This window comes from Orcinus orca, chromosome X, assembly GCF_937001465.1.
Source record: "Orcinus orca chromosome X, mOrcOrc1.1, whole genome shotgun sequence".
Lineage (NCBI taxonomy): Eukaryota > Metazoa > Chordata > Mammalia > Artiodactyla > Delphinidae > Orcinus > Orcinus orca.
Window position 1 is genome coordinate 107,059,416 of NC_064580.1, and position 15,618 is coordinate 107,075,033.

General features: G+C 35.4%; 1 protein-coding gene across 13 annotated transcripts in view; it reads right to left on the reverse strand.

The window, feature by feature from the left end:
• THOC2 (THO complex subunit 2) overlaps positions 1 to 15,618 on the reverse strand; it is a 103,427-nt gene that overhangs the window by 9,569 nt on the left and 78,240 nt on the right. For 4 of the 13 annotated variants that reach the window (XM_033414976.2, XM_033414974.2, XM_033414972.2 and 1 more), the window contains 14 exons: positions 14,459 to 14,734; positions 13,055 to 13,196; positions 12,440 to 12,597; positions 11,364 to 11,492; positions 10,869 to 11,000; positions 10,597 to 10,781; positions 9,916 to 10,094; positions 9,568 to 9,670; positions 8,466 to 8,896; positions 8,207 to 8,265; positions 6,671 to 6,802; positions 1,602 to 1,739; positions 1,210 to 1,279; positions 970 to 1,127 (listed from right to left, as the gene is read on the reverse strand). In XM_033414976.2, the coding sequence (XP_033270867.1) occupies positions 970 to 1,127; positions 1,210 to 1,279; positions 1,602 to 1,739; positions 6,671 to 6,802; positions 8,207 to 8,265; positions 8,466 to 8,896; positions 9,568 to 9,670; positions 9,916 to 10,094; positions 10,597 to 10,781; positions 10,869 to 11,000; positions 11,364 to 11,492; positions 12,440 to 12,597; positions 13,055 to 13,196; positions 14,459 to 14,734 (2,292 nt within the window). Of the gene's footprint in view, positions 1 to 969; positions 1,128 to 1,209; positions 1,280 to 1,601; positions 1,740 to 6,670; positions 6,803 to 7,388; positions 8,266 to 8,465; positions 8,897 to 9,567; positions 9,671 to 9,915; positions 10,095 to 10,596; positions 10,782 to 10,868; positions 11,001 to 11,363; positions 11,493 to 12,439; positions 12,598 to 13,054; positions 13,197 to 14,458; positions 14,735 to 15,618 lie in introns of those variants that run through there. The other 9 variants (XM_033414977.2, XM_033414978.2, XM_004284852.3 and 6 more) reach the window with 7 other exon arrangements.

A 15,618-nucleotide genomic window follows, 5' to 3' on the forward strand; every position in this document is an offset into this window, starting at 1 on the left:
CCACATTATAATACAGTTCCACTTATATGAAACAGCCAAAGTTTTTGATAAGTCCACAGAGACAGAAAGCAGATTCGTAGTTGCCGGGGGGTGGGGGTGGGGAAGGGGTGATGGAGAATGACTGCTTAATGAGTATGTGGTTTCCCTTTGGGGTGATGAAAATGTTCTTGAACTAGACAGAAATGATGAGTGCAAACACTGCAAATATACTAAATGCCACTGAATGGTACATTTTAAAATGGTTAATTTTATGTGAATTTTACCTCAATTTAAAAAATACTTATTTAAAAGGAGCAGCCTCCCTTTTAAAACGATCACCTTATAATTTTCCAAAACTGCTTTTAAGAACTATGAATATATGGCATATATGTTGAATATATATCATAATGATGCTTTGTAAACACTTTACACTTTAGTAATGGCTTGCTTACTTTATGGCAGATGCATCAGATGTATTCTATCATCCATTAGTATCTAAGAGAATGCACACTATACTTAATTTTAAAATCAAATATGAGTTGTGAACACATAAGTTTATTAGGAAAAAATGTTATAAAAATGTGTTTAAAAATCAGAATTAATAAAGACTTTATAACAGTGTGATGATCAGGGAGAATACATGCGACCATATTTTAACCTCATGAATGAAGAGAAACTAAAAGAACTGTTGTCAGAGAAAAAAGAAAACACGAAAAGAAAGGCTGAAACTCAATGAAAAGAAGTAGCTGGGAGTGGAATGGAGAGGAAGGGAATTTCAGAGGTAAACTAATTCCACCCTCCCAGTAATTTGGGACTGAACTGGCTCAAGTTCTCCAAGATAACCTGCCCTCCCCCAAAGCCTCCTCTTCCTGCCCCCAAATAATTAACAAAAGACTACTTGACTACAAAAAAACCTCAGTATTTGCTAAATTTTCTAATGGGTGATTTTCTAAGAAAAAGTATATTGTTCTTTTTGTTCTTGTAATTTACCTTTTTGCCACCAGAGGAGATTTTATCCATTTTTTCAGATTTAAATGAGTCACCGCCTTTTTCTTTGCCTGACGATTTTGACTTATTTTTTTCCTTGTCTTTCTCATTTGGATAAGGAGACTCACACGGACTCTCACTTTTGTGTTTTGAAACCCCCACTAAAATTATAAAAGAGAATCATGAAAGCCTTTTCCAATTCAGTTTGATGACTGCTTGGGAAGTATTAATAAGTCTACCTACTTGTTCCATTTTCCTCTTTCCGCCTCTTGGTTAAGTCCGGTGGCACTTCTCGGTCATTGTTTGAGTGATCCTAGAACCAAGAATTGTGAACTACATTGATCAAGAGTTTTTGTTTTAAAGTATTACTTTTATACAAGAAGAGAATAGCTAGTAACTAGCATTGGAGAATATCTGTGGTGTTTTCACATACTTGGTAAAATGACATGAAAGACAAGCAGAGCTGGTAGAGATTATTAGGCTGAAGATCCTTATTACTGACTACGGTGAAAATACCAGTTAAAACACTAAATAATAGACTGTCATGCAACAAACTAGTACTTTAAAAAAGGCAACAAACACACTACTGTACATGATAATGAGCTTTCCAAACTAATTTTTAAAAAATTACAAACCCTTTTCCGGTCTTTCCTGTCCTTTTCATCTTTTTTTTCTCTTTCTCTGGATCTCTCCCTCGACTTGTCCAAATCTTTCTTGTCCATTTCTCTCTCCTTACTCTTGGACAGTGGTGGAGGAGTATGATTAATGTAGAGCTGTTAAATTAAGGCAATATTACTAAAGATTATTAGTTTTCCAGTATTGGCATCATTTGCTTGATTGTTTATTTAATGAAAGACATTTGGTAGTAGACCCAAAGTCAAAACTGGTCAGCTGTCTGGATTATGAGAGGTAAAATAAAAGAGCATGGCACAAATTACGCAAAGAATTCAATTCTTGACCTTATAAAAATTATCATTTTTTTAACTCAACCAGTTCATTTCTGCCTCAACTGAGATTTTTATTAGTAAATTCACAAGCTACAGTTCCTTATATAGCTCTATTGTGAAGACCCATAACCACCATTATTACAAGAGTCCATATGTGAAAAATAGTGACTGAATTTTCTCTACTGCAAACAAACAAAAAAATACAAACCTCTACACAATCATGGAAATTTAAAATAGTTTTACCATCCACTGATAAGCAATTGATGACAGTGAGCAAAAGTATAAAATAAAACCTAGCCTTGACTTTACTAATAAGTCTTTTCTGCCTCAGTGTATACCATGCATAGATTATTCTAAATACTGTTATAATAAAGGCTGCATATTCACTACTTCTAAAAGCGCTCCAATTTCTGTCAAATAATCACAACTGATTGTAAAATTTGTCTTACTGGTTCTAAATAGCTCAGAAAGCCATATTGTCAGTTAAGGTTGATAAAACAACTCAGACTGAAAAATGATAAACCAATATTCTCTTTTACCTATTCTTTCTCCAATGAAAGGCCCATAGACAATAAAACAGCCAAAGATCAAGGATATGCTAATTCTAAATAATTAAGAGGTAACCTTACTTATGCAAGTTGTAAATATGGAAATCCATTCTAAAACAAAATATTAAGGAAATAATAAGACACCTAACCTTACGGCATTTATAACTGTGCTACAAGCTTACGTTTAACTTAAGACATTAAAAATGTTAGGCAGCAGAATACTGAATATAACTCATTACATAACTACACAATTCTAGATATAACTTGGGAATGAAAAGAACAGTGAGTCAAAAGTCAAATATTTTTACACAAAGAAATCCTTTGGTATTCAAAGGAATACATGAAAAAAGACAGCCATCAGTTTGAGAATTAAATTAACACTTGTTTTTTTAACACCACCAAATATTTTCAATTCAGTTTGCTCAGAAATACTGCCATAGCAATGCATAAGTAGATTCTTTAAAATTTCAATGTTTAAAAGTTGATGATCAACTGAAATAGACAAAATGTTTATTAATAACAAAGAGCAAGAGAATGAGAAACAACCATAAAGTGCTTGTCCAAAAGGTACTCTTGCTGGGTATATGCCCTAAATGACACTTTAATATTTTCTAATTGTGAGGTTTATTCACATCTTAAGTCAATACTATTTATGAAACTGACAAGACAAAGAAAGTAATATGTTATTACAATACTCAAAGAAGACTTATCTTAGGGAAGTATTGCTTAATTCTTCCAGTAAAAAATTTTTTTTGTTTGTGATTACAAATAAGCACGTGTACACACATACATACATACACACACACACACACACACACCCCTCCACAAGAATGAAGTTTTTAAGTGTACCTAACTTGAATTCTGTATTGCAGAGAATTGGGAATCCTAGAAATTCTTAGTTTAGAAATGTACCAATTCTATTCCTTCTTTCTACCCTTCTAAGAATAGTTCTGATCACAATACTCTTTTCCACAAAAACATACAGTCTCTCATTGAGTACGGAATAAAATGCATATTCCTTAGCTTGGGTATTCCAAGCTCTTCACAACCCTTGCACAATTCTACCCTACTATGGAGTGACCCAATGTACTCTAGGCTGCGGCTACCGCTGCTCCCTAACACCCTGTGCTTCCCAGCAGTTCTCTTCACCAGAACGGTCGCTCATTTTTATCTTAATCTCTTAAACTCCTACTTTGCCTTCAAAGACAGATCGAAAGCCATCAGCACTTCAACATTCCCTCAACTCCACAAATCACTGTCCAGTGAACTCTTATTTTATATTAACCTTTTTTTTGTGGCAGGAATTCCCAATTAATTTCATGTCATTTATTTTTGTCCATAACATAGTTTACAGGATAGTAGGGGAGCTAATGTGCTTTTTCTACTTTTACACACTTCCTAGTGTCTTGTACACATAGTGAGTACTCAATACGTGTTTGATGAATAAAATTAATGATTTGTTAAACTGATCTGCATGTAGCGTTGTTGGATTTGGGTTTTTTTTAATTTACTTTTATTCCTGATACTACTGGATCCTGTTTTTTACTGGCTTTTATCCTTGACATTGAGATCATTAGATCCAAAAAAACAATTTGACTGATCTTCAAATTCTGTTTAAGAGACCACTGCCACACTGACCCTTTTAAGGATACAATATATAAAGATGGCCTCACATGTAGGTTCAGGTTTGGTTGGTTGTAAATCCTTGTTTTAAGATGATGAACAGAATTAAAAGCTGAATTTTACTGAGGTGGTTATTACTGCCCTCTGAAACTACAGAGAAGCTTGGTTTAAAGGAGCATGCTTTTGGGCTTCTCTGGTGGCGCAGTGGTTGGGAGTCTGCCTGCCAATGCAGGGGTGACGGGTTCGTGCCCCAGTCCGGGAAGATCCCACATGCCGCAGAGCGGCTAGGCCCATGAGCCATGGCCGCTGGGCCTGTGCGTCCGGAGACTGTGCTCCGCAACGGGAGAGGCCACAACAGTGAGAGGCCCGCGTACCGCAAAAAAAAAAAAAGGAGCAAGGTGAACTGACAGAAAAGATTTGGACACTAAACTAGAATCCCACTTGAAAAGCCAAGTCCATGTGTATTACAAAGTGAAAATAGTAACTAGTTTAGTAAAAAGGAGGATCCTAGGGGCAAAGTATAACTAAAAGGTCAAACTAGAGCAGGGAAACATTTTTATATGTATGATGACAAAGTAACCTGAAAAAATAGACACATACCTTTCAAATCCTCTAAAAAGTAAAAGCTACCACAGAAAGTTTAAATTATAGATCATTAATTTTAGAGAGCACTCAAAGTCCAGTGAAATTTTTTTTCTAAGACATTCATATGCTATTAAACTTTCTTAGACACACAAAAAATCAACATCAACTACTATGCTTTACCAAGTCCAAAGGCATAAGAGTTCATTTCGAATATTTACTGAATACCTAATCATATTGCCAGGTACCATACTAAGCACTAAGGATCTGAAAAGTGGTATGAGTTGCAATTTTTACAAGGGTATTCATATGCCATTTTCAAAATTTTCTGGTTGAATGTGGAATAAATCCATTGAATTTTAAATGCCCACAAAATCACCATCCTTTTTTTTTAAGCGGGGTGGGGGGATCACTATAATTTAAAAAATAAGACAAACACACGAAAGAAGTTAAGAACCCTTTCAACTACTATTGAAATGGGTGCTAAGAATCAAGGAACCATATTTTTTTTTGGAATTTTTGTTTTCATTGTGGTAGGAACACTTGAGGAACCTTAATTTTAGTCCAAGTTTTGGTACTAACAAGTTATATGCCACTGGGAAAAGATCAAGAACTTTAGTCTCTTATTTGTTAAAAAAGACACTGCCACCTGCCCTACCTACCTCACAGCACTGTGATGAATATGAGATGAGATAACATATGTTTATCTCATATGTTTTATTTTCAAAAGGCTTTCACAAATGTAAGGAACCATAATCTTCATCATTGCTTAGAAAATCCAGTTAACTATAACAGCAGGTTTTCAACTGCTTCAAAATATGTTTCAGGAAATAAATATTCACAAGGTAACATTGTTAACCCATGAATTTAAAATAGTCCACACAAGCCACTGATGGTTAAGACTGACATACATACACAATCCCACTCTGGTTATGAAAACCTACTATACTGGAATACATATTCAATTTAGCAAATAAAAAGTTTTACTTTAAAAGAAAGCATTCACAGTTCAACTGATTCTCTTTTGATTAATACAGTATATTCTAAAAACAATGCTATAATTTTAGGACACAGGCACATCAGCTAATCTAAACTGTTAAAAATTAGTGCTTACTTGCCCAAAAGCCACAGACATTTCATTATAAAGCTAACAGTTCTAAAAGCAGTTAGTACTGTCAACTGGCTTTGTTTCAAAATATCATTTTTTACTGGTCCACCAGTAAGGAATCATACTTAGCAGCTATAAGAGGAGGCAAAGTAGAAAATCAAAGTGAAACAGGGTACAAATTTTATAATAATAAAGACAAAATAACATGAACATTGGACAATTCAACTATAACCATGAAATGAATGAACTCTGTAATAAGATACACAAACTGCACATGATTTTTAGTAGCAGAATCCTCAAGAAAGTAGAGTAAGAGGCAAGAATTAATACTGACATGTAAACACAACCATCAAGTTGAGTATTCCCCTCCAGGAGAATGATTAGTTTACATTAACCATATTTCTTGATAATATGCTACAACTACCAAAAAGGTAGCTCAGCAGAGGCGATATAAAGATTTTTATGGGTTAAGATGGGCTCAGTTTTTAGAACAGTTATGTGAATGCATCAGATATATTTTTTGGCCTTTTGGGTTATCTAAAAAAGTTAGATAACAGCCTGACAGATTTGTTTTGAGAAATTAAATAAGCCTACTCCTCAAAAGAAACCAACAACTCCTTCCTCAAATCTTAAACTTACTTTCAGATTTTGAAGCATAAAAGGATAATGCATAACAGCAAGGAGAGATTATAGAAAGGTTGCCACATTACACACATTTTATAACAATTTCATTAAAAGGGACCATTGTCATCCATTGTTTCAGTTTGTGATAGGTATTTTTAAAGGTTATTCCACTAACTTACTGAATTTACTAGGGTGAGGGTACCTACTCAATAAATGAAGTAAAGAATTTTTCTTTGTTTTACTTAGGCATGATGATTTTAAAAGACTCAAACCTTTGCTGAAGACTCCTTGAGTTCGATGAGACTGTCCTGTAGAAAATGAATGGAGATGACAGGTGAGCTGGCATAGTTCTCAGAACCCAGAGGAACTTTGGGAAGTATGGCTGTAACCTGGAAATAAACCAGCTACTTCTTGTGAGGATAAATCTCGTGATGTCATTGTTATATGAATATCAACAGTAAAAAACAAAAGCAAAACTATGTAATGGAATTGTAATGTTTAAAAAAAACTAAATTATATGTACTCATTGTAATAAACAAAAATCTTTCTCTGCTCAGAACTTTAAAATAAATGTCAATGCCACATTTTTCATAACACTGCATTTAAACTACAGATAATGGTAAAAGGCTTAAGAAAGCAAAACATTTTTTCTCCACAAAAAGTTTTAAATAGTGGAGATCACTGTGGAAGAACAATATTGCCTTATATTTTCATAGTTTTTCTTTAATAGGGAGGTTTCAAATTTTCCTTTACTTGTGACTCCACCATAAATATATACACATTTTATCCTAGCCAGAAAACTCAGTGGCATTACATTAAAAAGAAAACAAAATGTATTTATAAAAGAGTAATCACTTTTTTTTTTTGCAAAGTGCCTCTAACAGTGAATCTCATACCTCCCACAAAAAAAAGCACTTAAAAAAAGAAAGAAAATGAAATCAATTATGGTATTCAACCACAGTGCTCTTGATGAAGAATTAGTTAACTTACAGGTTTAAAAGTTCAACGTACTGCAAATTCAAAGATTCCATGAAATTAGATGAGTTTAGAATTAAAATTAAATATGGAGCAAGGAATGGCTACCCTGAGTCTTCAAGAAGGCTACACCCACGATTTTGTGCTGCAGTTGAATGCCTGGGGTTTCTCTTTGCTGGGTGGTAGAATTGGATGCCACATCTGCTTTTATCGTAACGCAAGGTTCAACTTGTTGGGAACCCAATGGGTATAAACAAACCTCCAAGGGAAGATACAACAGAAGCTGCATGCTCACTGAATATACACAACTACAGGAGAACTGATCACCAAGGAGACTTTAAAATGGAACTCCTTTCAAGACTCCTTCTTAGAAGGCACACATCGGTATGATGCTCATCAAGAAGCTTGATGAATTCAGAGGTATCTTGTTTATCCTGTATCATCCAGGAAGTCTTCAGTGCTATATATTCTTCAATATTTATGCCGAAAAATAGGCTTCATTCTGCTGAAAAGATTCATTTGCTTGTAGCTACCATTGCACTCCAAAAAAGACTGCGTAAAGCAGTGAGGCACTTCTGGGTAAAATTTCTCTTGCACTTTGAAACACTACAAAATTAGTGCTAGGTCCTTGAAGTTTTAATATTTTTATAAGAAAAATACTCAATAGGAAAAAAATATCAGTCCACCAATATGTAAAAAATTCATTTTCTAATGCAACATAAAACCTCCAGTGGCTCCAGTGAATACTTGGCACAAGACTTGAAGGAAGTCAGGACACGTATTCCAAACAGGTGAGCCTAACATGGACGCTGCCTTCCTCAGGCTATACTAACCTTTACTGTTGCGGAATGTGATGGAGAAGGGTAGGTATCAATTTTGCGACGTTTTTGTTCTGTTGGGATGAAAAGAAATAGTCACAATAAGGTATGTTTCCACTTTTTTCCACACACTTAAAAAAAAATCACCAACTTCTAAGGTTATCAAGTATTAGTTCCCCCTACTAAAGTCCCTAGATAACTTGCCATAATAACAAGACAAGAACCAACTTTATATTACAACAACCAAAGGTAAACAAATATAAATCAAACTTGCCCCTTTCAGGCTCTGCAATATCTGATCGGGGAACAGGTGACTTCAAGGACCCAGAAACTGGTGTTTTCTCTCCTTTAACGTTTTCCTTTAATTTCATTTCCTTTGCTATATCTCTTTCTCTGGATGGCTCCTTCTCTCTTTCCTTTTCTTGAGTCGACTTTGATTCTGCATTGGGGACAGTGGTCTTGAATTTCTCATCTTTAACTTTTTCTTCCTTCTTGAATTTTTCTTTCTCTTTGTCAGACTTAGGTGTTCTTTCCTTCGTCTCTCTTGCTTTTTCATCTTTATTTGGCCGTTCTTCCTTCGGTTTTTCTTTACCATCTTTACCACCAAGTACTCGGGCCTCTGGAGTAGTAGCTGGAGTCTTTTCTTTTTTCTCTTTTTCTTTCTCTTTCCCTTTTTCTTTGTCATTTTCTTTAACAGCTTTGCTGCTTAAGAATAAAAACATGACATTTTAAGACAAATGGTCATAAAATACATTCAATGTTATAAATCATAAAGCGTTTCTTACTGACTTCAAAAATTCTAGAACTATGAGTAGCCCTTTAAAAACTAAAGGACAACTTTAAGACAAGTAAAAAGCAAGTACTTCTTTATCCAGTAAATAATAACCAAATTCACAAATAGCGGATTAAAAAAGAATAATTAAAGTGATGTTAGGCCCTTTTTTTGTACATGTTCATAACCTTTGAGGATTACAAAGTAACAACCCAAAACTATCCCATAAGCCAACCAAGGGTGCTACCATCAGGAACTGGATTACTTGGCTGGATGGACCACTGGTCTAAATTAGTAGGCTTCTCTCATGTTAATTATTCTTACCCAGATTGTACACAGCAAACACTCAATCCTAAAATTTTTTTTAACTTCACCACATACATTCCCCTGCATATCCCAGCAGAGGAAACAAAGTCAGTCTCAGCATTATACAAAACGTGAGAATGGTAAGCACATCATCAAAACAGCAGTATAGACAAAATTTCTCAGTCCAACAAAAATGACTTCCATAGTATTCATCTATCACCCTCTGTCATTCATGTCTAATGAGGTTGCTTAATCATGTAAGAATTCAGAATTCTGACATACAGCACAGTGTTCCTACCTGTTAGAGCCACTGTTTCCATTGCTTGAATTCCCTTTTGGTGTGGCACTAGAAGCTTTATTAACTGCTTTCACACCACACTGAGATCTCTCCCTTGATTTATCTGAAATAAAGGTAAGGTTTTATTTGACAAGCCCCTAGATGTAAATAAGCTACAATTGCACAGCAAAATGATTAGAGACTAGATAGAAAGAAACAAAGGGCTGATCACTTCTTGACAGTTACATACTCCTACTTAGGGATTAAAAAAGTAACACTAAGCCAGCATTTTACTTGTCATGTGATACAAAACATTTCAGTTTGCTGAAACAAAATGTATTACTTATAAATTTCTACAAATAAGCATACCAGTCTCCTCATTACTGCTTTCATCCGATTTAGATGCACTTCCTACTGACGATGAAGAAGGCCCACCGCCAGGCCCATTTTGTACACTGGCAATTGCATTCCTCGGAGGGGGGTCTTTGTGATGAAACTCATTTTCAGGTATCATGTATGACTTTCTACTTTTCAACTGCCCAGAGTAGCTGAAAGTCGCACAAAGTGTTTAAATATACAAATACAAGTCAAAAGGCACAAACATGGGGTTTAAAAGAATAAAATTAGCAAGTTATTCACTCTGCTACTTGATTCCAGAGAATAAAAAATATTAATTTTCAGTAAGTTCCTGAATGTCTTTATAAGAGAACCTAGATGCTTTCTTAAAAATTTCAATGTAAACTAATCCTTCAACTAAAATGCCTTTTTTCCACTATTGAAGATTTGATAACTCAACTGATGATAAAATTACATTTCCTCCAAACCAGGATATACTATATATGATTTTTGAAACTATCATCCAGTATAGACCGGAAGCTGATAATCAGAAGTGACAACTCTCACCAGCCTGTGGGAACATGATCGCATAATCTCCCATAATCTCCTGAAGTAAGGCAGAAGATAAACTTCAACACTGTAAGACATTTTAAAGTCTTCAGAATCCTTCTGTAATCTAGTCTCATAAATCACATTAAAGTATAATTGTGTTACCCCATAGCCAATGCATATAGATCTGGCCTCTTCTCTTTTTCCTCTTGGCAGATTTTATGCACTCTTCTTTCCAAAGCCTGACCCAGATTCAAAACTTTTGGGTACCAAGGAAGTATTTTTGTTAGCACAATCAAGATATTCCTGATGTGAGTATATTCGCCTGTTTCAAGGCAATGTACCGATGCCTACAACAAACATTTTAAGATCTGTTATTAAAAAAGTGTAAGTATGAAGAGAAAAAACCACCTTTGAGAAATACAATTTTTTCTTACCTTGGTTAGCTTGTAATGCCATTTATGTACAACGTGTCGAAAATTTTCATAGTCTAATTGATCAGCTTTATTTCCACCATCAAAACCAGTTGCCCGTAATATAGTAAGAAATCCTGGATAATTTCCACATTCCTAAGGGCAAAAAATAGGCTGTCACTTTTAAAGAAAAATTCTGTCCTCCAAAATAGTAGAAGCTGAAACTTAAGTAGACTAGATTAATGATTCCATGTGAAAATATAATGTGTATTTTCAATGATAGGTAGTTTTCACAGAAAGATCCACCTTATTCAATGACATTAATTTGAAATGTCAGTTTGAGATAGGATAAAAATATAGCATGTTTTTTAATAATGAATGAATTGTGCTTAAATTTTAAACATTGTTGTACAACTGAATCTTAAACTCAGCTTCCCTTTTAAAACTGAACCCAGAGCTTACTGGAAGCGGTCATTATATACATGGTAAATGGGTAAAATGTAAGAGTATTTGTCATACCTTTTCATATGTGGCTCTATCACTGTGCCACCTGGTCACAGTCTCTAACATGCAGCAAAGGAATCTCCCATATCGACTAGCTTCATTTTCAGTACAGCTTGCGACTGTGTAAATTATATCAGAGAAAACCTACAGAAAACAATGTGTGAAAAATAAAAACAAATCAAGGTCAAAATTAGTTCAAAATATTAAAAGATCATGTAATAGCAAATCATAATAAACTAAACAGGTAAGTTTAGTCAAAATGCATCTTCCCCTTTTATATTCACAATTCCAGAGACCTTTAAAGATTCTGGCTTTTGTGAGGAAATAGCACATTCATAAAGCAACAATAACAACAACAACAACAAAAAAAACCCACTTTTATAAAGAAAGCGGATTTACAATGAGGGAAGAAAAAAACTATCATTATTATTACAACGTAACTTATTTAACAAAGACTTAGCCATAGATATTACTGGGGTTAAGGGGACAGTAAGCAGAGGCGAGGCTGATAGAAACTAGAAATAGGCAGCTGAGAGGCTGTAACATACGTCATGTTTTTAGACCACAAAATGCAGCAACTTATTATTATGAAAAAAGCCAGATGCAAAAATCTGTGAATGTGACCACATTGAAAAGCATCCCTGCTTTTATATATGTGCAAAAGTGTAAGCTTTTTCATTGCTTCTTGAGGGGGTGAAGGTTAAAAATGGAGAAGAGAGTTCTGCCTATTATGACAAACATATAAACCCAAATGTTGAGTTAATGGATTAACTAGGGGTGCTTATTATATATCAGGCACTACTCAAAGTGCTTTTGTGTATAGTGACTCATTTATTCCTCATAACAATCTTATGAAGCAGGTACTATTATCCCGTTTTACAGATAGAAAACTGAGGCACAGAGAGGTTAAAAAAAACTTGCCAAAGATCATATAGCTAGAAAGTAGCAGAGCTAGGATTCAAGTTCAGGCACTTGGCTCTTGAGTTCATGCTTTTAACCACACACACAATAATACCTCTATAGATTATATATAATGTTTAGCTATCTTTGTGTGAGACTTTTTTTTAAAGGTTGCAATAAAAAGAACTTACTCGATCATAGCAAAGAAGTGTGGAAAAATTTGGAGTTTTCTGTTGATGTACCAATTCAACAAAACGAGCACAGTAAACAGCATCAATTGCTGAAAAAATACATCGAGGAAATATACACAGCTGTAGAAATTTTGTGATGGTCTCATTTTTGGTAGATTCTAAAAATAAGGGAAGAATATATTAAGTGGTAAACTTCTTCCTCAAGTGCCTCAAGGCCACTAAACATGACAACATAAACTTTAGTGTAGAGAATGATATAAAACCACAAACTATTTATAGTTTGTAACCAAAAGGTCATGCCTGGGATAAGACTTTCATTTTCACTCTGTGGACATTTTTCTACCTATAATTTCTCCAGAGATAAGATTTTATACAGAAAAGTTGAATGATAAGCTGCCAATATTGTAGTTTTAAGTTAATTAATTTCACCAGCAAATTAAATCTGTTCCTTCAGTGAACATGTGAAGTCGACTCTGCATTAATGAATAACCAAAGAATGGGATAGTGAACACTGAGTTGAAATACAAACATAATATACTTCAATACCTCCAAAGTTATAAAAGTTTGCTTTTTTAATGTAGCAGTGGCAGAAATGTAACAATTCCAACAACTTACTTGCTAAAAGCCAATTGTCCTTTTCCAGTTTCAGTCTCTGTAGCACTCGCTGTACATGTTCCATCTGCTTCTTTTCTTCTTCAAGAAGCTTGTCCTGAAGGGCAGTACATCGCTCCTTCTCTTTTTTCTTTTTATTTGGAGGCTACAAAGTATAAGTTGGATACTTTTCTAACTACAGGCACATTACCTCTCCTTCTTTTAATTAAAAAATTTGAGGAGATAAATGCTGATATCTTATACTAATTACTTCAACAGGGATGTTTAGGAGTCCACTTGGATGTGCTTTGACCTCCATTCAACAAATCCAAGACAAAGTCAGTCTTCGTACACTATCAAAACAGGATACCTTCTCAACACTGGTACTTTTACTCTGAGGCATGGAATCATCTTTGATCCTTCCTTCTCTGTTCCAATATTCTAACTGCTTACAAGTCTTTTGCATTCCTACTACCTCCACCATAGTCTATGCTCTCAGTACTTCATAATGAATTACCCAAAAAGCCACCTAGTTGGTCTCCCGCCTAATGCCAGTCCCTTGCCCTATCAAACGTATCCTTCATATCACCGTCACAAGCAATCTGCCTAAAGTACCATTTTTACCATTATCACTTCCCCACTGAGGAATCTAAAATAGCTCTCAATTTTATCAAGCCTTCCTTTTTTTTTTAAGTGCATTTTTAAAAACTAATTATTTATTTGGCTGCGCCGGGTCTTAGTTGAGGCACGTGGGATCTTCGTTGCAGCACACGGGATCTTCTTTTAGTTGCGGCATGTGGACTTTTAGTTGCGGCATGCGTGCAGGATCTAGTTCCCCAACCAGGGATCAAACCCCGGCCTCCTATATTTGGAGCGCGGAGTCTTAACCACTGGACCCCCAGGGAAGTCCCTCAAGCCTTCCTTTCTAACTTTCATCGCTCTACATCACCTGGCCCCAACCTAACCTTTCAAATTTATCACTAAGCCCAATCGCCACAGTAAAAGTGGTCTCTTTAAACCTCAGACTACTTCATACCTTTGCTGAAGCTTTACAGTCACCAATTTGCCTCCATATTTCCAAACTTAACCTATCTTCAAGGCCTATCCAGTTCAAGACTCACCTCTTCAATAAAGCTTTCTCCTAAAGGATTCTCCTTTGGGGAATTCCTATTGCTCTTGCAATTGGAGTTAAGTAGATCATTTTAAGTTGCTAACACAGCCCTCAAATACCTTTTGATTGGTCATAACCTCCACGTACTCACCAAGCCCCTGCCCCACCCATGGAGAGGATAACCTCTAAACCCACTTAGAAAAACATTATGTGTAACAACAAGATAGGAACCTGAGCTAATACAATTCCAAAGTATGGATAATGTTGAATTAATACCATGAAGTTATTGTACTTGAGCTACTAGACCAAAAACCTACCATTTCCTGATTGTCATCAATTGCTTTCATCTGGACTTTAAGTTTATTGACTTCCCGTTCATAGCTGGTATGTGGAACTGCAAGGTCATACATTGTCAATGACCAGAATGTGGCATAGAATTGAGGGCTGATGTCGTCCCAGACTTTGGAAACATGTAAGGAAACCACTGCTTCATGGACAGGAGCCATCACCATTTCACATGATGTAATGTACTTGTGAACTTTATGCTGCTGTTTATTTCCCTTCTCTGATTTTTTAAGTTCATCATACTTTGACTGGAGATAAAAAGTAAAAACACACACATACAATATAATTTATAGCACTGATTTTCATAGTATAAAAACCTAGGTTCCCTTTTCAAGAATCAGAAGATGACCAATCAAAACTGTTGCAGGAATTCTAATTTCTTACCAACAACATTTCTTTTAAGATAAATCATCCCTGGAAGCTGTTTCAATATTTAGCCCTGTGTGCTTACTATGAGCTTTTCCAAAGATTCTTATTGCATCTGACCTGTTGAGTAAGTGAATAGGGTATGTGGGCCCCCTGTCCATTTCCCCCACCCTACTCTCTCTTGCTGTTGCATGAAGGATTGAACATGCAGGGTTTCCACTCCTGCTTTTGAGATATTCAAGGGAACCAAGTAGAGGGTCTTAACACTAGTAAAGAGGCAGAATGGAACTAGTAACAGCCAACCAAAACAGAATGTTTTATCGCTACATGTAGCCCCTATCATCTGTTACGATTTGTCAATTAAGAAGCTGGATCAACACAAAGAAAGGTTATGAGAACGTTACCATAAGACCGCTAAGTAGGGGGACCAACTGTCCAGGTTTTCCAGTGATTGAGGGGTTTCCCAGGATGCAAGACTGTAGTGCTAAAACCGGGAAAGTCTCAGGCAAACCAGGACCAACTGGTAACCCTATTGCTAAGCTAAATTATGATTTTCTCTGAATGGCTATGGTATACTGGAGTTTAAAGCATGTGGGAACTGACTTAAACCACAGCTTTTTTTGGCCTGATTGGTTTATCCTAATTTGGGGGAGAGTCAGAGGAAGGCCATACCCTTAATTGTATGAGAAAAAGAATCTGTTAGTACAATGGGAGGGACTACATATTAGTTCATAGAATGTGTGTCAAACATAAAAAAGAAAACAAT